This window comes from Drosophila bipectinata, chromosome 3R (genome assembly GCF_030179905.1).
Source record: "Drosophila bipectinata strain 14024-0381.07 chromosome 3R, DbipHiC1v2, whole genome shotgun sequence".
NCBI lineage: Eukaryota > Metazoa > Arthropoda > Insecta > Diptera > Drosophilidae > Drosophila > Drosophila bipectinata.
In genome coordinates this window covers 11400346-11419969 of record NC_091739.1, presented here as the reverse complement: position 1 = coordinate 11419969, position 19624 = coordinate 11400346, and the positions used below count along the sequence as shown (strand labels likewise).

General features: G+C 44.5%; 6 protein-coding genes across 8 annotated transcripts; 3 read left to right on the top strand and 3 right to left on the bottom strand.

The window, feature by feature from the left end:
* Nucleotides 1-55: 55 nt before the first annotated feature.
* LOC108129503 (glycerophosphodiester phosphodiesterase 1) lies at nt 56-2260 on the bottom strand. The gene is made up of 5 exons (XM_017247495.3): nt 1601-2260; nt 1370-1521; nt 1101-1305; nt 868-1043; nt 56-806 (listed from the first exon to the last, which is right to left on the bottom strand). Exons 1-5 carry the CDS (start codon nt 1907-1909, stop codon nt 653-655), a joined length of 996 nt encoding a protein of 331 aa, XP_017102984.2. The 5' UTR covers nt 1910-2260; the 3' UTR covers nt 56-652.
* A 221-nt stretch (nt 2261-2481) lies between these two features.
* On the bottom strand, nt 2482-4197 carry LOC108129507 (trypsin-4). Its single transcript, XM_017247499.3, has 3 exons — nt 2911-4197; nt 2758-2798; nt 2482-2689 (listed from the first exon to the last, which is right to left on the bottom strand). The coding sequence occupies exons 1-3, from the start codon at nt 3519-3521 to the stop codon at nt 2538-2540; spliced, it is 804 nt and encodes a 267-aa protein (XP_017102988.2). The 5' UTR covers nt 3522-4197; the 3' UTR covers nt 2482-2537.
* Nucleotides 4198-4223: 26 nt separating this feature from the next.
* Pak3 (p21 (RAC1) activated kinase 3) lies at nt 4224-12159 on the top strand. The gene is made up of 2 exons (XM_043212211.2): nt 4224-6938; nt 9976-12159. The coding sequence occupies exon 1, from the start codon at nt 4977-4979 to the stop codon at nt 6675-6677; it is 1701 nt and encodes a 566-aa protein (XP_043068146.1). The 5' UTR covers nt 4224-4976; the 3' UTR covers nt 6678-6938; nt 9976-12159.
* Nucleotides 12153-13946, bottom strand: LOC108129502 (methionine synthase reductase). 2 transcript variants are annotated; one of them, XM_070282035.1, is made up of 3 exons: nt 13844-13946; nt 13619-13773; nt 12153-13569 (listed from the first exon to the last, which is right to left on the bottom strand). In XM_070282035.1, the coding sequence occupies exons 2-3, from the start codon at nt 13736-13738 to the stop codon at nt 12292-12294; spliced, it is 1398 nt and encodes a 465-aa protein (XP_070138136.1). In that variant the 5' UTR covers nt 13739-13773; nt 13844-13946; the 3' UTR covers nt 12153-12291. The 2 variants fall into 2 exon arrangements, with proteins under 2 accessions (XP_070138136.1, XP_017102982.2); XM_017247493.3 differs by having other exon boundaries at nt 13619-13770; nt 13844-13942.
* On the top strand, nt 13943-14998 carry Ttc1 (Tetratricopeptide repeat domain 1). Its single transcript, XM_017247498.3, has 2 exons — nt 13943-14585; nt 14652-14998. The coding sequence occupies exons 1-2, from the start codon at nt 14068-14070 to the stop codon at nt 14938-14940; spliced, it is 807 nt and encodes a 268-aa protein (XP_017102987.2). The 5' UTR covers nt 13943-14067; the 3' UTR covers nt 14941-14998.
* A 251-nt stretch (nt 14999-15249) lies between these two features.
* Nucleotides 15250-19606, top strand: ema (C-type lectin domain containing ema). Of its 2 annotated transcripts, none has more exons than XM_070282034.1 (11): nt 15250-15708; nt 15769-15908; nt 15964-16112; nt 16169-16311; nt 16373-16459; nt 16519-17309; nt 17539-17655; nt 17721-18182; nt 18235-18820; nt 18877-19090; nt 19139-19277. In XM_070282034.1, exons 1-10 carry the CDS (start codon nt 15503-15505, stop codon nt 19085-19087), a joined length of 2892 nt encoding a protein of 963 aa, XP_070138135.1. In that variant the 5' UTR covers nt 15250-15502; the 3' UTR covers nt 19088-19090; nt 19139-19277. The 2 variants fall into 2 exon arrangements, with proteins under 2 accessions (XP_070138135.1, XP_017102979.2); XM_017247490.3 differs by having other exon boundaries at nt 15251-15708; nt 18877-19083; nt 19139-19606.
* Nucleotides 19607-19624: the final 18 nt, after the last annotated feature.

Genomic DNA, 19624 nt, shown 5'->3' with positions numbered 1-19624 from the left:
AAATAAAGAAAACCTTTAAAACAAATCTGAAATCTTGGAAATATCAAAGACTGGGTTTTTCAATAATTTTCGTAGCTATTTTTATTTCAATCGTATCGTTCGGGTCATCTTCAAAGTACATACAATTACATGTTTTTTTTTGGTATAGAGCTTCCATAAGACAAAAGACCTAATAGTATTTGTGGTTGTGACTGGTCTTGGACAAGTTAATGACATTGGGAATTCTATAAAAGCTGCGCGGTTATGTAAGAGTATACATAAAAAGTGTATATAGCACGTCCAAAAGGGCAGGTGCCACATATCGTATATAAGTCCAATATTCAGAACAGTAATAATATCAAATCATTATCAGAGTCATAAAAAAAATAAATATAACAAAAAAAGGAACGTAAAAATAAACTAAAAATATAGCATTTAAAATACATCAAATAAATATACGCAAATCATAGCATTAAATCTCACTGGTACTGGAACTGGTACTGGTTCTGTTTGGGTAATACTTTCTAAAGCTTCTACAAAAACGCAGTCCTACACATATATAAAAAAGGTAGGTAGAAACGAATTTTTCTTATGGGCTAAGCTGGCTGCTGGCTAAATGCAAACAGTTTGTGCGATTGGGCGCCTTTTGTGTGTATGTTTCGTTCGTTGAGTTCTAAGCCTTCATCAGCAGGTGCGGTTCCGAACGCAGTGAATCCGTAAGATACTGGATCTTCATGGTCTTCTGGAAGTATCGCTTCTCATTGGGAGAGTTCACCATATAGACGATCGGACGAACGCCGACATTGCGCCACAAATCGCCAATGTGTCTATAAAATAAGAGAGAATAGCTTAAAGGAGGTTCCTTTTAAAATTATATAGACCTCATACAGGTTAAACTCCTCTTTGCTGAGAAATACGACGCTTATTCCGATCACGGGGGCGATTATGTTGCGAAAGATTGCGCCGTAAATTGAGGTAATCAGAGTGGAGGATTTTAGGATGGCTAAGGAAAGGTAGGTTTCATGCCACAAGCCACAGATAATTTCGGGATGCAACTTGCGAAGCTGAAAAAAAGGATATTGAAGTTTAACATTCATTATATTGGAATATATTTGACTAACCTGGTAAATGGCCAGCGGGGAACGACTTATGACTATGGTGCGTAGTGTAAAATTCTCATTAGCCACCATGAACTTGTGCAGCTGATCAACAGTCCGGGCACTGTTGTCGTGTAGTCGCAGAAAAATTGTAACTTGTGCAGCCTCCTCCTCCAAGAATTCGTTGAGCTGACCCAGTGTGGCCACCGACTCCGCCTCGTACTGGGACCTGTGTGCGGTGAAATGTACAAAAATTATATACCACTTCCGGCTGATTTGCGTTGAGTGCTCACCCCATCGGATGGTGCTCCGTGATATCCAACTTTTGCAGTTCCGCCAGCGGCTGTTGGCCGACATTCACCCGCTTGGGGTTGGCCACCACGATTTCCCCACACGATGTGAGGCAGGCATCCAGCAGCACGTTCCGATACCCACGTGTTAGGCACTGTGAAAAGAAATAGGTAGGGGTGGGTTAAGGGGATGTTATTGATTTTAGATTTACAACCACCGGCACATGACGTCACCTTTTTGATAGCCGCTTTCGAGTTCTCGGGGGCGTCGTAGCCGGCCGCCCGGTTGGCGATGGGCCAGTAGTTCGGCCTGTCCTCCGGCGAGCTCAGAAGGCTGAGAAGACGCTTCTCGTTGGGACTTCGTTGCAGCTTCACAAACTTGGAGGCGATGCAGACAAGGAGCAGGGTCAGAGTGCACCACGGGATGGCCAAGTTGCAGAGCAGCCATAGGAGGTTAAAGCAGAAGAATAGCAGGCTCACGGTGCAGCACAGCAGCTGGTAAATCATCTTTACGGCTACCCACAAGCAGCGCCAGTAGGACATTCAGCACAGAGCTGCGTGGGGATGGGGTGGAGGCAGATGTGAAGGCGGAGTAGGTCGAGACTTTTCCTTCTCGATGGTGTCTGCTAAGTGTCTATTTTTACGCCCCGTCCACTAGGCCCAATTACCCCAATTACAATGCGTGCCGCCACCGCTGCTGGTCCTGTTTCAGCCGTTGGTCACTCCTCGCCTGCACCTTTGTCGCCTTTGTCCGGATCAAACGCCACTGGGGGTTCGTCTTGCAAATTTTAAATCGTTGGGGGTTTTCGGTGACGCCTTCTGTTGAGGGTGGACAATCAGTATTTTCTTGTAATTTCGTGGTTCTCCATCTCTTCTTCGTTTGGTAATCGTTCTCTGTTTTGTTCTCTCTGATTCTTTTAACAGCGTTGCCAGATAGACATCCTCTTCCCATGGTCACACTATCAAGGCGGCTTATTTGAATTTTGAATTATCTTTGAACCAAATAAGTAACTCGATAATAAGACTATACTTTTTAAAAAACTTTTCATTTTTAGATACAACCATTTTAAATAGGTAATCCAAGTTAAAAATACAACACATATTTTAAGCGTGGTTATATTTTTTATGTTTATTCCATTACCAGTTCAATGTTCAATTACAATAAAAGAATTTAAAGTTTAGCTAGCATCCGGATCCAACGGCGAATAGTCGGGTGAGCTAGGCGAGTGTAGACACCTGGATAATACGGATCAGCGCAGCCCACTCCCCAGGACACAATCCCAATGAGAGTTCCCCCAGAGGTTATCGGACCTCCACTGTCACCTTAAAAAAGGTAAAAAACCAAAATATTAATAATAATGAAGTCGGATATCAGCTAATTTGGTTCTCACCTTGACAAGCATCCGTGTTTCTAGCGGCGGCACAGAACATGCTGAAAAAAAATTGATTATTAAGCGTTATTGACTCGTAATCGGTTTTTCCAGAACAGATAGAAACTGGAACTGATAATTAAATTTTCGAAAAGTTCAAATATTTTTGCTTACGCATCTGTAACTCCTCCATGATTACGAAGATCGTTGTGACACCGCTCCTGGTTGACCGTTAGGACCGTGGTGCTCTTAAGCATTGACGATAGCACGGGATTAGTGGTGCTCATGTGACCCCAGCCGGAGACCACTGCCGGTACGCTTTCTCCGATAGCTTCTCCAATCGCAGGTAACCGAATGGGCGCCACTTTTCCCAGGGGGGAGCTAAGGGCTTTGTCCGCGGTGCGCAGGAGCGCCACATCAAAATTCATATCCGCCCGATCATACGAGGGATGCTTGTGGATTGATTTTATAGGCTGGACGCTTCCGCCGGATGCTCGGAATACACTTCCCTGCCGCAAGGTGAACTCGTTCGGCTGCCGTTCGTGGCCATCGATGCAGTGCGCGGCCGTAATAGCCCAAGATCCTGAAAGGATTGAGGCGCCGCAGATGTGAACGGATTGGCGGCGTAGCGAGAGTTGGAATGGAAATTCGCCCTCGGCAGCATCGCGCCCGTTGACGATGCGGCTGTCCGGAGCACGCTGAGCTGCAGCTTCAGTAGGAGATGTGTGGGTGACCAGGATGAGAAGACTCCAAAATATCAACGGAATCGAAGCAGAAGACTGCATGGCGCTGCTTATGAGTGGAAACTAACCAGCGCAGGAAGCTGTTGGCCGATATATTCATTGGTGTTATCAACTTCTGTCGTTATCTAGTCGAGTACACGGTTTCTGAAGAAGCTGCTCCGTCTAGTAATTAGCCATTGTCGTGTGGGTTTCCCGATTTGCTGATTTTATTACTGTTAACAGCTCTGACGATGGCAATGAACTTCCGCAAGAGTATGGATGTGGAAGAAGGAACTAATCCTAGATCCTATCCTAAATACTCTAAAGACTTGAAAGACTATCATATATTAAATCATATAAGATTTATTCATATTTAATAAATATTCAGAATGTATATATCAAGAGTATTTTTTAAAATTAGACAACGCTCGTAAGAATAATGATAGTTTATAAAATTAAAACATATCTCAGATTCAAATTTTTAGTTTTTGTTTTGCAAAGATAACTACAAAGTATCTAAATTTTGAATTTTTTTAAGAAACAATATGAAAAATTCGTGGAAATAAACACATTTAAACTTTATTCATAGCTTAAATTTTAAATAAACGTTTCGAAATCTTCATAACCGATTCAGATATACCGTTCCGATTCAAAGCAATGTGGCGCTGCCAACTTGGCTTGAAACATTTCTGAAAACATCGCAAGAGAAATCTATCGTTCTCCTAGCTAATTAACAGGGAAGTAACTGGTAACACTCAGATACAAGATACAAGTGCGACAGCGACAGCAAATACACGGCCGAGTGCAGTGCGATTGCAGCGAAGGAGAAAAACCAAGGAAGTTGTTGATTGCAGAGGCAGCCCAGACCTGCTAAAAATTGAAAAAAAGTGAAACCGCTTTGTCGCGCACGGTTTTGGGGCTGAACATGGCTCCAAGGAGCGGCTAAGAACACCAAGTTGAACTTCGGCTCGGCCTGTTTTAGCTAAAAACAACAAGCTACTCTAAAAGAACAAGACGGCGACTGCGACTGCGACGGCGACGGCCACTCCTTTTGTGTCCGACTCCGAGATGTGTGCGTGTTCGTGTTCGTGTCCGCGTCCGCCTTTGTGTGTTTGTTAAAACTTGTGATTGCTGAATAAATTAGGGCTGCAAATAACGTAATTAGCAGTGCGGGCGACTATAAAAAGTGAAAATCTTCTGCGTTTTCGATTGTCTGCAGAAACTACAGCTACAGTTAGAGATAAGAAGAGCTCACACACACACGCACACATACACACGTAGAGAGCGCAGAACAAAAGTGTGCGTGCGTGTGAATGTGTTTATGACTCACGGCTGGCCAGTGAGAGGGAGTAGGAAAGAGAGAGCGAGAGTGGCTTGAGCTACCTACGGCAACAAAGCGAGCTCGAAACAACAACAAATCCGCCGACTGAATAGAATTTCCCAAGTTCCCAAGAGCGGAACTAATCGACGTTGAAGGAAAAATTCCAAAGTCCCACACACACAGACAGGAACAGGACCATGAGTTTCACCAAGTGGTTCAAGAAGAAGGAGCAGATCTCGGAGATCGGTGCCCCCACCAACTTCCAGCGGCACTTCCATGTGTCCCGCAACCAGGAGACGGGCGACCTGGAGGGTCTGCCGGCCCCCTGGGTGCGGCTGATGAACTCACAGATCACCAGAGACGAGCAGGACAAGAATCCGGATGCGGCGTACCACGCCGTCAAGTACTACAACTACTCCATCAAGAAGAAGGAGAACGAAGTCTTCAAGCCCTTCATCACCGAGGACGTGATCCACGAGGAGTCCAAAGAAATCGAGAACTATGTCAACTACAAGAACAAGCACAAGTCCCAGGATCCGGAGAAATCGGACGACGATGGAACGGCCACAGAGAGCAGCAGCGGCTGTGGATCCTCGGCGGGCAACAGCAACAGCAGCAGCATCAACGACAGCAGCCAGCAGTCGGCGGTGCCACTGGATGCCCTGGAAGAGGTATTCAAGGAGCTGAAGTCCAGCCTGGAACACCGTGAGACCTTGAAGGCGACACCACCCTCGCTACAGGAGCCACCGCCAGTGCCGCCCAAGAAGTCACCGCACGCCATGGCCCCCAAGCCACAAATCAAGCCCAAACCCCGGGTTACTCAGAAGTTCTCGCGCGCCTCCGACCTGCGGCGGGAGGAGGACGGCGAACAGCCTCACAAGATCAACACAGACACGATCATCATCAAGCCGGCGGCCACGGGCCAGCACATAGACGCCGGAGGCGACGACAACCCGGACGAGACGATACTGCGCCGGTCGAAGGAGAAGCGGACGCAGAAAACCGACGCCGAGATCTACGATGAGCTGCGAGCCATCTGCAATCCCGAGGATCCCCGCGAGCGATACAAGACTACCCAGGAGGTGGGCAAGGGCGCCTCCGGAATCGTGTTCATCGCTGGCGACCTGCAGAACGAGTCCCAGGTGGCCGTCAAGACGATCGACATGAAGAACCAGTCCTCCAAGGACCTCATCCTCACCGAAATAAGGGTGCTGAAAGACTTCAACCACAAGAATCTGGTTAACTTTTTGGATGCCTACCTGCTGGAGCCCGAGGATCAGTTGTGGGTGGTCATGGAGTACATGGACGGCGGCCCGCTGACCGACGTCGTCACCGAGACTGTGATGAAGGAGCGCCAGATCGCCTGCGTCTGCCGCGAGGTGCTCTATGCCATTAGCTTCCTGCACGCCAAGGGCATCATCCACCGGGACATCAAGTCGGACAACGTGCTGCTCGGCATGGACGGCTGCGTGAAGGTGACTGACTTTGGCTTTTGCGCCAACATCGAGGGCGACGAGAAGCGCCAGACGATGGTGGGCACTCCGTACTGGATGGCGCCCGAGGTGGTCACGCGCAAGAAGTACGGCAAGAAGGTGGACATCTGGTCCATCGGCATCATGGCCATCGAGATGATCGAGGGCCAGCCGCCCTATCTCTACGAAACCCCGCTCCGCGCCCTCTACTTGATCGCCGCCAACGGCCGGCCGGACATCAAGAGCTGGGACAAGCTCAGTCCCAATCTGCAGGACTTCCTCGACCGCTGCCTCCAGGTGGAGGTGGACCGGCGGGCCACGGCCGACGAGCTGCTCTTCCATCCCTTCCTCAACGACTGCAGCGAGGTGAAGGCACTGGTGCCCAACATCAAGGCGGCCAAGAAAGTGCTCCGTCGCAACGTATAGTTGCTGTGCAATCACCGTGCGGCCAGGCTGCTCTACGCGTGATCGGTATCGGGACTGGGACTGTGACTGGGACTGGGTACTGGGATGGGGCCTGCTGCCTTTGTGAATAATGAGTTTTCAATGTAAATTTGTTTTGTGTGGACGACGCAACCGGAACCGGAACTGGAACAGAATGCTGACCGTAGTCTTTGTAGTGTGTATGTACAACCATAGAAATAGCGAGATCAGGACTAGGACTCTGCCACTCCCCGTCGAAATCAGGTAAGTCCCAAAATACCTTTAATTCCAGGTAGTAGCGGTAGCGCTGGTCTGAGATTATTCATGCAAAGTGATCTTCGTTTTCGACGGAAACCTTTTCGCAACCAACCTCTCGAAAGTTGTCAAATGACCGGGCCCGAAACAGCGATAGTTGGCTATCAGGGCATGTTTAATCAGCTAGTAGCTCCGGTTCAAACAATAAATTGAATTTCGATCAAGGTCGGCATGGGGAGCACGAGGTTTCTTAAGGGTTTTGGTTGGAAAATGTCTGTAGTTTTACAAAGGGAGTGGGTTTATGAGTAGTTTCTCACAACTATGATTATAAATTTTAATAAAATAAGCATCTTGTTGTGTAATTACATGATTATTTATATAAAAATCAAGAAAAACTAATCTAGTACTAACTTTTCATTACCCTTTCATGCCAGAGTCCTGAGGGTTTCCTGAAGGAGTGGCTTTACTTTCTTTTGAAAGCCTTATACCAGCCATCTCTTACTTACCTTACCTAAATATTACGTGTGTTACATGCAGAGACTTGTTACGTTTTTATGCTTTTTTTGTTGTTGTATGTTGTGGATACAGACATTCCCATTGAAAACTGACAATGAACCAAAAAAAAACGAATGTGAAGACGCTCCTCTCCAGCAACAACAACAAATAACAACTAAGTACGCAATTTAACACGCTCGTTCGCATTTCCTGTTTGGAATACCGCATTGTCTGGCCAAAAAAAAATATATACATACATATACATCATAATGGAAAAACAAAACTTTAATTCACCGACACACAAACGACACCCACACTTGCGGAGAAATTGTATCTTTATAGGCCTTATCAGGGGAGTACATACTCTACAAGTGATATTGTAAGTCCCCCTGGAAGTTTAGGAAGAATTGCAGAAATAATCAAGTTCCTAGAAGAAATTTTGTGCTTTTTTTTTTGAAGGCGATAAGAGAAGAGAAAGAAGCCCTGGCCAGGATGGGCGGCTGGCCTGGGTGTGTTCGTGCCACACAAAGAATGATGATGAGAGTATGTATCTTCTTCGAGTCTTCTTCTTCGCTCAACCTCCCACTTACTCAATTTAATTGCTGGCACTGCAACGGACAAGAAATAAAAAAAAAATAAATGTTGGGGGACTGCAGCGACGCGACGTCGCGTCTTCGCTGGCTATTTATACACTCCCCCTCCCACTCCCAATTTCGTGCATGTCTTGGGCTGCCAACTCCTACCGGTCTCCGCTAGGCTCTTTATTTGTTTATATTAGTGATGTACACTTTTGCTTTCCGTTTTGCGATACTCCTCGTAGGAGGAGGAGAGATGGCCGCTTCCATTTCCGTAGAAATGGAAAATGTCTGGTGCTGGAAAGAGAGAGACGGATTTTCCACATGGGATGGGAATTTCGCCAATATTGAAATGTGTTCTACGATATAGTCCAAAGTACAACTCCTCTCTCCCTCGAGAGAGATGGAGTGAAAGGGCCTTCCCCACCGACATTGAAATACTTTGGTAGGTAGGTTGGTAGGTAGTCTGGCCAGCGACGCCCCAAAACCCAAGAAATAATGACTAAACCACTCACTAGTAGTTCGATTTCGAATGGCGCCGCCAAATGATAATTTCACCTTGCGCCAAAGGTTTTCGTTTTCGGCAGTATTTGTTAGCCCACATAGTGTGTGTGTGTGTGTATGAGTCTCGTTTATTGAACCACACACAAGTTTCTTGTTTTGTTTTTTTTTTTTTTCATGGTAGCTATGCGGAATTTTATATGAATCATCCAGTACTTTTCGGGGTTTCGCATTTTTTTTCTCCCCCACCCCCCCACAATCAAAGGGGTGTTTTTGTACACATGTATGTATGTAAAGCCCTCCCCCCCCCTGCTGGTTCACGCAAGTCGGCAATGCAAATTATAATGAATCCGCTTTGGCAACACTTTCGAGCGAACGTTTTGTCAGAGTTTCCATGTCTGCGGCAGACTCATCCACACACAAAGAGGCATCGCATCGCATCGCATCCATGCACTCGCTGCATTCACAAGTGCGCCAAACGTGGAAATGAGTATATTATAAGTATTATTGTGCATTGGAACCGACTCATTGGATCGTAATGTAATGCATTTCAACACGATCCACAAGTATTCCAATTGAGGTTGGAGCTCAGAGAACTTCATTCACTGCTCTCCGGATCTGAATCTGAATCTGAAACTGGGGCTCGGAGCTGGAGCTCTCAGGGACTTCATTGAAATCCAAGCGTGACTACTCCCGCTTCACATGCCGATAAATATACAAAAAATTACTGCGCTGATAATTGATCCTCTCCCATGGGGCATAACAATAGGCAACCAACCGCTTTGGGCTCCCCGCTTTATATGCGACACACTTGCTAATGACAACCAGGGGGGAGGAGGGCAACAAATAGGCGACCAAAATGTAGGAAACCTCATTCCAAGCCATCGCCAGTTTATAAATGGTACTGATAATGCATTATTAATTATATTATGCAGTTCGGCTGACCTCAACCCTCCCTCTCAAGGCCTACCTGGGCCGAGGGGACTGAGTGGACGTCTATATTTAACGAGTTCTTTGCCGTCATATAATCAGCTGGTTGGATCAAAAGCGTTGATAAGAAGGGTACTGCTGATAACGTAACATTTGTATGATTAATATATTTCGCCTGGCCGGCCAACAAATTCTATTTTCAAGCACTCGTAAAAATGTTCAAGTGTAGGTACAAATCAAGTGTAGGTAGTAGCAACATTCCTTTTAGTTAAAAATTATAGATTTGAAAAACTAAAAGTTAGACCTCGAAGAGCTTTAAACCCTTATTATAGTTTAAGCTACAAATTTTATCAAAAAACTTAGCATGCTATATAGTAGTTGTATGCCCATGGTCGTATATAGTATAGTTCATGTGTTCAGGGTTACGGCAATTACGGCAGGTCGGAGATGTTAATTATTGCGCTGCCATTTTCCTCTTGCTTTTCTGCTTGAAAGAGTATAAAATCTATAAAATTTTAACCATATATTATTCTCATTTTTTGCAGCACGTAAAACCCTTTTATGGATACAATGAGGAGTAGTGGACGGATGGACGGAAATTGAGTAAACTTTTCCTGCTGGATCCACCTCGCACTGCTCGCCACAATTATCAGATGACAGCGGAGGGGGGGGAGGAGTTATCGCTTAGATTAGATTGTCGTCCTATGGCAAATTAGCCTTACTTCGTACATTGCGCCAATGTATATTACCACGCACACAAACACGCACATATGATATACACTATACATAGATACTGTATTATTAACTGTATGGAAATAAGTTGGTTTACTCCTTATATACCCGTATATATACATAATTGTGATTTAAGCGATTTTATCAAATCTGCATTATGCAATTCTATATAAAATTCGTCTTAGTCTGTAAGTGAAACCGAACCCATAAACACAGAGAGAGAGATCATGCAATATACTTGTTGTAAATTACCAAAAACAAAAAACTAAAAAAAAAAACTATAAAAAAATAAAGGCGATAAATGTAGCGAGTGGAAATGATTGTAACAAGTGCCATTAGGACTAGAGCTAGCAGCAGCAAGCGACGCATCAGCATCAGCAGCAACAAGCACACAAAACTGAGAAACTGAGAAATTATCTCCACAATTTATGTCTTTCCCACAAAAGAACAGATATCACACAGATAGCTAATTAATTAGAAAACTAGCCGGAGCATGTATATTAGCTATGACTGGCTTGAGAGAACAACTAATTGATATTCCATTTTAAATAAGTACAAATTTGAGACTAACCGATATATAAATGCAACAAAGAATACACAGACTCTTCCTGTCAGGTTTGGCCATAACCCTATCACCATAGAGCTGTTTTACATCTAACCCGTATAATGTATGTGTCAAAGCACAGTATATCCTTAACGAGAGGATGCATATACTAAACCTAGTCCCATCGGGAATTACGAGCAATGCCAAACATCAAAATGCAATGAGAGAGAATTTCTTGATATAATTAATCGTGTAGCCAAAATGTTAATTTTCTAATTAGTCTTTTTAGTTCAATTCTGATGCTATCACCCAACAAATAATTATCGGAAAGAGTGTCCATGGCTAGTCGCTATCTTCTCAGCTTAAAATACAACGAAGGAGGAAAGAATATTTGGCTTATTCTTAAAAAATGTTATATTAGGGGCTAGGGATTATATTTTGCTTTCAATTCGGACATTTAGTATCACATTGATTGCTGCTGCTGCAGATCGGTTCATAGTTAAATTTATATTAAAAAAAAAATTAATACTTTTTTGGCGTAAAATTAATGCATCCATAATTTTCAAAGAGCTTAACGATTAATCGAAAATATACTTGATTTTCTTAGTTTAGCTTAAATGAGTATTAGACAAGTCAACGAACGGTAGTATTGTTGTAAGGACATAAATGACAGAAGGATAAAAAAAGGATTTGATGGCCCTTTTTGGTAACCAACCGAGACATACCCGACTCTACATATTCGCAAACGCATTTAAGACGAACGCAATTATTGCAATTATTAAAGTAAACGTAAACGAAACATAAGTCTTCAAATAAACAAAGAAACAACAAGAGGTAGCATAATTTTTTATACGAAACTTTTATTGCAATTGTAAAGATATATACGACGAGTGAAGCCGAAATCAATTTTGATCGATTCGTAATTATATTAATATAGACGACCAGGATTGGCGCTATTTCAATTATAACTTAAACGTAGTTAAAATACAAAAAGCAAAATGCATATTAATGTGCAAGGTCACCGCAAGGACCGACTTGCCAAAATAAACTTTAAACAGTATATGATAAACAGTACGCAGATATCGGTATTTAGAAACGGCAGAGAGTGAAGGAAAAATAACGATAATTTATCACTTTAATGGTTGCTTTAATTCACCGAGCAAATTTCCACATTAAGTTCTATATGTTAATTGTACACACGTATTTTTTCGCTTTGAATCCTAAGTCGTAATCGTATTTTCTACCGCTATTTAGAGTTATTATTTTTCGATTTACCAGTTAAGTGTACCTTACGCACCGACCCAAATCCATTTAGTTCTCGTACTCGTAATCGCCCCCATCCATTTTCGATCATTGAAGAGGATCCTTCACAATTGTATGTATTTAGTTTAGACTGCACTGTAATTTTTATTTTGTGTTGTTAAATATATCGTTATTTACTTATTCGACCAAAGCCAAAGTGTTTTTTCTCTTAAACTAATTACAGGTGTTACATGGAAAGTAAAAAGTAGTTCAACAAAACTATTTAAACATTAAGACAACAACCAAACTATTTTTATTCTAAGAAAAGCTAAGTAGAAGCTCTTTATAACCAAACATCTTCGCGGTATTTGCCTTGGGCTCTTAGCTCCTTAAGCTTTTGTGCCGCCTCTTCTTCTGAGAGATGCAGAGCTGTCTGGAGGCACTTGATCAAGCCACTAGCAATAGACTGGGATATTTTGGCCCCGTCAGCACACACATAGAGCACCGTATTGGCCTCCAATAGCAACGGGACCAGCTCCTCCGAATCCTCCTCCAGTAGCTGTTGCACGTAGCAGGGAGACTCTCCACGCGATTGACACATGCGAAGTCGCTGCAGCACTGAGGTCAGCTGCCAGACTAGGAGTTGGTCCAGATTCAGAGTAGCTCGCGTTGTCTTGGCGCCTAAATAAAGCCAGGTCTTTCCTATGTCCCTTTGGGACTGTTGATTTAGGAGCTGCTCTTTGTGGGATAGGAAGCCAAGAAAAGGAGCTACGCCCGTGCCCACAGCAATGAGGATTTGATTGCTGGAAAGATCCTCCGTGTATCGGAAATTATTGCTTAACCGGGGATAAACAACAATTTCAGCGGGCTCCCCTTTGTCGATTTTATGGGCTTTCGATTCCATCATGCTGGTTGTAACTCCGGGGTTTTGGCTGAGGATCGAGTAGATTATCTGCAGCTCCTGGGGTCCGGTCGCCAAAGGACTATTGGATAGTGAGTATGGACGTGGCAACAGCCGTGGTAAGTGCTCCACCAGGAAGGCTAGGGAGGGTCTGCAGCTGGCACAGATCTCCAGAATGTTTAAAAAGCAGAATCCACGCTCTAAAACAAGTTCACTGTAGGAAGACGCGGCCTGCTTTGAAGATAGGCAGGCCAGGAAGCTGCGTTCCTTTTTATTTTCAGTAAAACCAGCTAGTCCGCTAAGAAATTGCTTCTGTGGAACAGCATTGAGTGCCAGACAGTGGGTAAGGATCTCCCGAGGGCTCGTAGTCTGCGGAATGTGCGCTGGAACTTTGGCGCCTTTTTTGGCACAGATCAGTGCAAGCTTCACGTTGCACATCGTGTCTGCCTTAGACATCAGATCGAGGCGATCCAGCAACTTGTCCACTAGCTTCCCATCATTGCTTGGTAGAACGGCGATGGTGTCTCCTGGTTGGAATTCAAATAAGTCCGGGGATTCCAGTGTAAGCTCCACCACGCGTTTTGTTTCCGTTGCCGCATCTTCTGAAACGAGAACCTCGCTCTTTCTTATCGCCACTGCCCTCGGCTGATGCCCCGGACGTACAAATGGGAATTTCAAAACGTCTCCGCATCTCAGCTGTGCACATGCTTCCGTAGATGCCTGCAAAAAAGTTGTTTAGAATCTTTCTATATCTATGAACACTCCTTACAAGCTCCGAATCACTAAAATGAACTTCCAAATTCACATCCAGAGGCTTAGCGGGAATGTATTCATTCAAGATATAGGCTTCTATGTCAATATTTTGAAAAATCGGCGTTTCAGACGTCATGACTCAAAGTTGTCGTAGTTCCTTTTGGGTTTCTGCTAGTGGTGGCGGTTTAAGTGAATCAGCTGTTTAATATATAAAATATATAGTATTGAAAATAATTCATACCTATTTATTGTGATTAATTAGGGTGAATTGTTTTTCCATAATACTGTTTATTAATATTAATTATTCATAAACTTGTGCGCCAAAAATATAGCTGAAATAAGCGACAACACTGGCAAGCACACCCGCCTAGTCATCGATAGGCAACGTCATCGGAGGGCATGAGGCACTATTTGTTGCTGCCCAAGCGAAATTTCCAGTAAACACACCTAAAACTAAATGCCAATATGACAGACCCCAACAGCGACGACGAGTTCCAGGATGCCCTAGGCGAACAGATCACCGGACATGAAGAAACTGCCAAGCATCTGGATGAGAAAGAAGTGGACAAGATTGTGGAGCAACATAGCCAGTTGAGTCTGAGCGAAGAAAACGAGGATTCGGCAGCAGGAGATGGTCAACCAGGAGATGCGACTACAAAGCAGATTGACGAAGAGCTTTCAGTTGACGAGCTGCGGGAGCTGGAAAAGGACTTGAGCCCTGAGGAACTGGAGGCGAACAAGGAACAAGCCAACAAATTGAAGCTCGAGGGAAATGAGCTGTTCAAGAACGACCAGGCAGATGGTGCCGTCAAAGTGTACACCGATGCTTTGAATGTATGCCCCTCTGACAACTCAAAGGAGCGAGCTGTGCTTTTCGGGAACAGAGCCGCTGCCAAGATGAAGCTGGAGGCCAACAAATCCGCCATTGACGACTGCACAAAGGCCATCGAACTGTGGCCGGAGTATCTACGAGCGCTGCTTAGGTGATTCACACTCTTTTAGGGAGTGTAATAAATGAAACTAATGGTTATTATCGTTCTGTGTTACAGGCGTGCTAAGCTCTATGAACAAGACGACAAACCTGACGAGGCACTGGCAGACTACAAAAAAGTATCTGAGCTTGATCCTGGCCAGAAGGAAGCGCGAGAGGCTTTGATCCGCCTCCCGCCCATTATTAACGAGCGAAACGAAAAGCTCAAGACCGAGATGATGTCGAATCTTAAAAACCTGGGAAACATGATTTTGCGTCCCTTTGGCCTATCCACTCAAAACTTTCAAATGCAACAGGATCCTAATACAGGTTCCTATTCCATAAACTTCAACCAAAACCCTAGCTAGTTAAGAGCGGTGACGTGAGTGTTAGTAAAAATAAAACTCTTTTAAGGATAATGCAAAACTGATTATTTAAAGTTAAAATTATGTTGGATAATTCAGGGGTAATTTATTTAAAATTATAAAGGAAAATAGAACCATTATGTTTACACCAATATTTGAACATATTTATAAATATTAGTTTTGGGTCTTCTTTTTTCGAGTTGTTTGATTCAAGTTTAATTAAAAACATTCATTAGAAGCTCTGTTTTTAAAGAAGCTCTTTGTTTCAAATCCTATAACGATTACCAACACTGTTCGATAACGATAATATTATGAAAGCAACAGCTGACTGTGACACTTGTATTCTCGTGAAGAAGAAGTGTGTTTGTATTGTTGAAAAAAGAATCGCAATTTGCCAATTACAAAATTCGAAACGTACACTCACAAGCAATTGGCGAATCTGATTCAAGGCTCAATAGGTTTCGTGGCTGGTGGCAGTGGTGCGTTTACCAATCCGCTCATTCACACCCTGATATGAGAGCATCCAGGTGGACAGTGGCTAGTTGATTATAAACCAGTTGCCAGCATGTTCCGCAGCCGTAGCTGGTTTGGCGGTCCTTGGGGCGGGCGGCCAAAAAACCGTTTGTCCCTGGAGCACCTCAAGTACCTGTACAGTATTTTGGAGAAGAACACCACAGTATCTGAGAACAATCGCGGTCTGCTGGTTGAATCACTGCGATGCATTGCTGAGATCCTCATCTGGGGTGACCAGCACGATTCTCTAGTATTCGAGTAGGTACACACTTATCTGCGCCCTCGTAGTTTACTATATGTTTCTTATCTTTTTTGCAGCTTCTTTTTGGAGAAGAATATGCTCTCCTACTTCCTGCACATCATGCGTCAAAAGAGCGGAGGCTCTAGCTTCGTATGTGTTCAGTTGCTTCAGACTCTTAACATTCTGTTCGAGAATATCAGGAATGAGACATCGCTGTGTAAGTTTTCTTAAAATGTAAATTTAATACTTTGGGTAAATCATCACTCTTTCAGATTATCTGCTGAGCAATAACCATGTAAACTCTATTATGGTGCACAAGTTCGATTTTTCCGATGAGGATGTAATGGGCTACTATATCCTCTTCCTTAAGACGCTGAGTTTAAAGCTTAACACTCATACTATTCATTTCTTTTATAACGAGGTAGAGCTTATAAAGTTAATCAAGTCTCTTTTATATATAATTTTTTTTCTTTTTAGCACACAAACGACTTTCCGTTGTACACGGAAGCCATTAAGTTCTTTAATCACCCAGAGTCCATGGTGAGGATTGCAGTACGTACAATTTCCCTGAACGTCTACAAGGTGCAGAACTCCAGCATGTTGCGTTTTATTAGAGACAAGTACGTCACCTTAATCTTAATATTAAATTGTTATACTAACTATACTATACTATTATATTAGAACGGCAGCCCCTTATTTTAGCAACTTGGTTTGGTTTATTGGTAAGCATATTCTCGAGCTGGATACATGTGTTCGCACGGACATCGAGTAAGATATATCCCTACGAGTTTCCTTTTATCCTTTCTAATGCTATTATCTCGTTACAGCCATCAATCGAACCAGAAACTATCCAACTTGGTGGCAGAGCACCTGGACCACTTGCACTATCTAAGTGACATCTTGCTGCTGGACATAAAAGATCTGAACGCAGTGCTCACGGAGCACCTGCTGCACAAGTTGTTTGTGCCCTTGTATATATTTTCCTTAACGCCAGCTCCTCCTCCGCCCTCGCTTGCAGTGGTCACCCAGAACCTTGCAGCCGTCCTCAATCGTAACGTGGATATCGACATCCAAGAGATACAGCATCCGCGCGTGAGCTCTATCGTAGCTCTATACCTGCTATCGCTGGTGTTTTTGGTTGTCTCTCACGCCCCGTTGGTTCATGCTCTCGCCTGGGTGATCCTTAACGGCGATCATAGTGTGTTCAAGGAAGGCGCTGCCGAGATCTTAAATTCATATGTGGAGCGCCGTGAGGTTGTGGTACCCGGTTTTGGGGAACCTGTTGAGAGTCTTGAGCAGGCCCTGGATACGGTCACGGGTCAGGGAAGTACCTCCAGCTATGCTTTAAGCGAAGACAGTGGCGTTGAGTCTTCCTCCCCGGCAGCCACGGAAGCGGAGTCTCAAGCAGAAGCCATGACTTCGGAGGATCTAAAACTGCGCAACATAACAGATGAAGAGAAGCAGAGGCTGCAGCAGTCGACCTCTTCCGCGAAAGCGGACTTTGGTGAGCTGGCCAAGCCGTTCTTGGATACAGTTCTACATGCCTTGGATTGTACTGAAAATGACTATCTAGCTCTGCTGTCATTGTGCCTCATCTACGCCATGTCGCACAACAGAGGTAGGTTCACTTCACTCTGCACTAACTTATTGTTACCGTCTGTGGGCTAATGCTTTGTAATTTTTCACAACTTTGATTTCACCAATCATGCTCTATTAACTGCTTTCTATGTTACATTCTGGCACCTCTCCCCGCCATGTCTAGATGGTACGTAACTTGTCCATTCTTCGTACTAATTGAGAATCGTTTCATTAATAAAGCATCTACTAACATGATATTTTGTACGCAGGTATTAAGAATGAGTGGTTTGAGCAAGTTCTAGCAAAGTCAACAAGAGGCTCATTTAGCTACAAGACGGCGCTGATAGAGCAGTTGCTAAACATCATCACCCAGTCCAGTCAGCCATGTAAGTCCCCTTGATTACTCATTTCGATTTTAATGAGAAATATACATATAATTATCTTATTCCAGCCTGCCGCATTCGTCTAATAACTGTTGAGATCGCCCTGGAACTGCTGGTTACTTTTACTAGACCCAACTCCGATGAGGCCCGCTGCATCACCCCCTCCCAACAGGATCTGCTCTTTAGCGCCCGAAATCAGTCAATGGTGGTTTTGAGAAACTTTTACAAGTCGGAAGACATCTTTCTAGACCTGTTTGAGGATGAGTACAATGAGATGCGCAAGGCTCAGTTGAATGTGGAGTTTTTGTGCATGGATTCTGCAATACTACTGCCGCCAACAGGAACTCCTCTCACGGGTATTGGTTTTACACGTCGTTTACCTTGCGGGGAGGTGGAGAAGGCCAGACGGGCCATCCGCGTTTACTTTCTGCTACGCCGCACGTGCCAAAAGTTTCTCAACGAGAAGGAGAGCCTGCTGCCCCTGACGAATGCCGTAAATCTCGTCCAAGTGGAAAATGTGCTAGATTTAAGTAAGTATGCTTGTTTGGTTAAAAAGTAAATCTTTTCAATGAATTTTTGCAGACAACAGCGACTTAATCGCGTGTACCGTAGTTGCAAAAGACAGCAGCAAACAACGGCGATTCCTCGTCATTGACGCTCTGCAACTCATCCTCGTAGAACCAGATGCCAAGCTGCTCGGCTGGGGTGTAGCCAAGTTCGTGGGCTTCCTGCAGGACGTGGAGGTGCAAGGTGATAAGGATGATTCCCGATGTCTCCACATCACGGTCCACCGAGGCGGTGTTACTCATAACCGTACCCCGCTTCTCTCTGCCAAGTTCCTGTTTGACGACCATATCCGCTGCATGGCCGCTAAGCAACGACTGACTAAGGGTCGCAGCAAAGCGCGCCAGAAAAAGATGTACCAAATCGCACAGCTCATTGAGATCCCTGGTCAGATGGATTCTCCCGTATTTGCCGTGGGCGGGACAATGGCGGTCCCTTCTGGGAGTGGCAGCGCGAATAGCAGCGGAAGCAGCTCGCGCAGTGGCCACCACCGACCTATGTTTTCAACGGCGAACCGCGTTCCAGGATTTGCAGCAGTACTGAGAGGAGGCAATAGCGCTGGAGTTAGCCGAACCCAAATGGCCCAAAACCGGTCAATCGAGGGGTAATTAAGTAGTGTATCATTTTTAGGAAAACATTTTTATTGTCTATTGTCATTAGCATTCGAAACGAAAGCGCAGGTCGCTCCAGGCGACGCAGTCCTAACTCCACAATGGGATCGAATCTGAGGCCGGATCACTCTGACCGGGAGAGGTCGCCTAGTGTAAGCTTGTGCAGTCAAACATCTTCGCAATCGCGGGAAAACTCTCAGCCTAGAAGTACCGGTAACCGATCACGTGACAACAGTCCCAGGATGCCCAGACCGCGGTAATAGGTAGCCTATCTATTTGAGAGTTTAAATTAATATTAATCTTGTATTCAGTTCAGAGGAAATACCTCTGGAGGACTTCCAGCACTCGCGCACCAACAGTCCGCACTCACGCGGTAACCATTCGCCTGCCTCCCGCTCCCACACACCCAGTCGTATGCACCTTTATGATCAAATTTCCGTGCACAGCGGGTCCCCACGAGAAGCACCACTGATCGGCACGAATGCTCTTCTTAGCCAGCTGAACGGTGTGCCAATGGGTCGTGAGGTGATAGCGGTGCAAAGCTCTGAGGAGACCTCCTTTATCGGCAACGATGCAACTGACTCTGCAAGTGGCTCTGAGGCCAGGCGCCGGGGAGCTATAGAAACGGTCTAGATTAGCTTAAAAATTCTAGTGTTAAACTAACAAAATTTATGCTTAGACTGTTGCTAAAACTTTGTTATTCCATTTAACTTATCCGGTGGTATACTCTATTTGCTTTTCATTTTAAATAAAAGTTGTTTTGACGAATTTTAATTTAAGCGAAGATGGTTTTTATT

Excerpts from the sequence above, each read along its gene's own strand:
- LOC108129503 (XM_017247495.3), bottom strand. The coding sequence starts at position 1,909 with ATGTCCTACTGGCGCTGCTTGTGGGTAGCCGTAAAGATGATTTACCAG. Across the intron at positions 1,522-1,600 it reads CGAAAGCGGCTATCAAAAAG|TGCCTAACACGTGGGTATCG; the intron begins GTGACGTCATGT and ends TTCTTTTCACAG. Across the intron at positions 1,306-1,369 it reads ACGGAGCACCATCCGATGGG|GTCCCAGTACGAGGCGGAGT; the intron begins GTGAGCACTCAA and ends CACCGCACACAG.
- LOC108129507 (XM_017247499.3), bottom strand. The coding sequence starts at position 3,521 with ATGCAGTCTTCTGCTTCGATTCCGTTGATATTTTGGAGTCTTCTCATC. Across the intron at positions 2,799-2,910 it reads CATGGAGGAGTTACAGATGC|CATGTTCTGTGCCGCCGCTA; the intron begins GTAAGCAAAAAT and ends ATTTTTTTTCAG. Across the intron at positions 2,690-2,757 it reads AAACACGGATGCTTGTCAAG|GTGACAGTGGAGGTCCGATA; the intron begins GTGAGAACCAAA and ends ACCTTTTTTAAG.
- Pak3 (XM_043212211.2), top strand. The coding sequence starts at position 4,977 with ATGAGTTTCACCAAGTGGTTCAAGAAGAAGGAGCAGATCTCGGAGATC.
- LOC108129502 (XM_070282035.1), bottom strand. The coding sequence starts at position 13,738 with ATGACGTCTGAAACGCCGATTTTTCAAAATATTGACATAGAAGCCTAT. Across the intron at positions 13,570-13,618 it reads ATTTTAGTGATTCGGAGCTT|GCATCTACGGAAGCATGTGC; the intron begins GTAAGGAGTGTT and ends ACTTTTTTGCAG.
- Ttc1 (XM_017247498.3), top strand. The coding sequence starts at position 14,068 with ATGACAGACCCCAACAGCGACGACGAGTTCCAGGATGCCCTAGGCGAA. Across the intron at positions 14,586-14,651 it reads TATCTACGAGCGCTGCTTAG|GCGTGCTAAGCTCTATGAAC; the intron begins GTGATTCACACT and ends TCTGTGTTACAG.
- ema (XM_017247490.3), top strand. The coding sequence starts at position 15,503 with ATGTTCCGCAGCCGTAGCTGGTTTGGCGGTCCTTGGGGCGGGCGGCCA. Across the intron at positions 16,460-16,518 it reads TGTGTTCGCACGGACATCGA|CCATCAATCGAACCAGAAAC; the intron begins GTAAGATATATC and ends ATCTCGTTACAG. Across the intron at positions 17,656-17,720 it reads CACCCAGTCCAGTCAGCCAT|CCTGCCGCATTCGTCTAATA; the intron begins GTAAGTCCCCTT and ends ATCTTATTCCAG.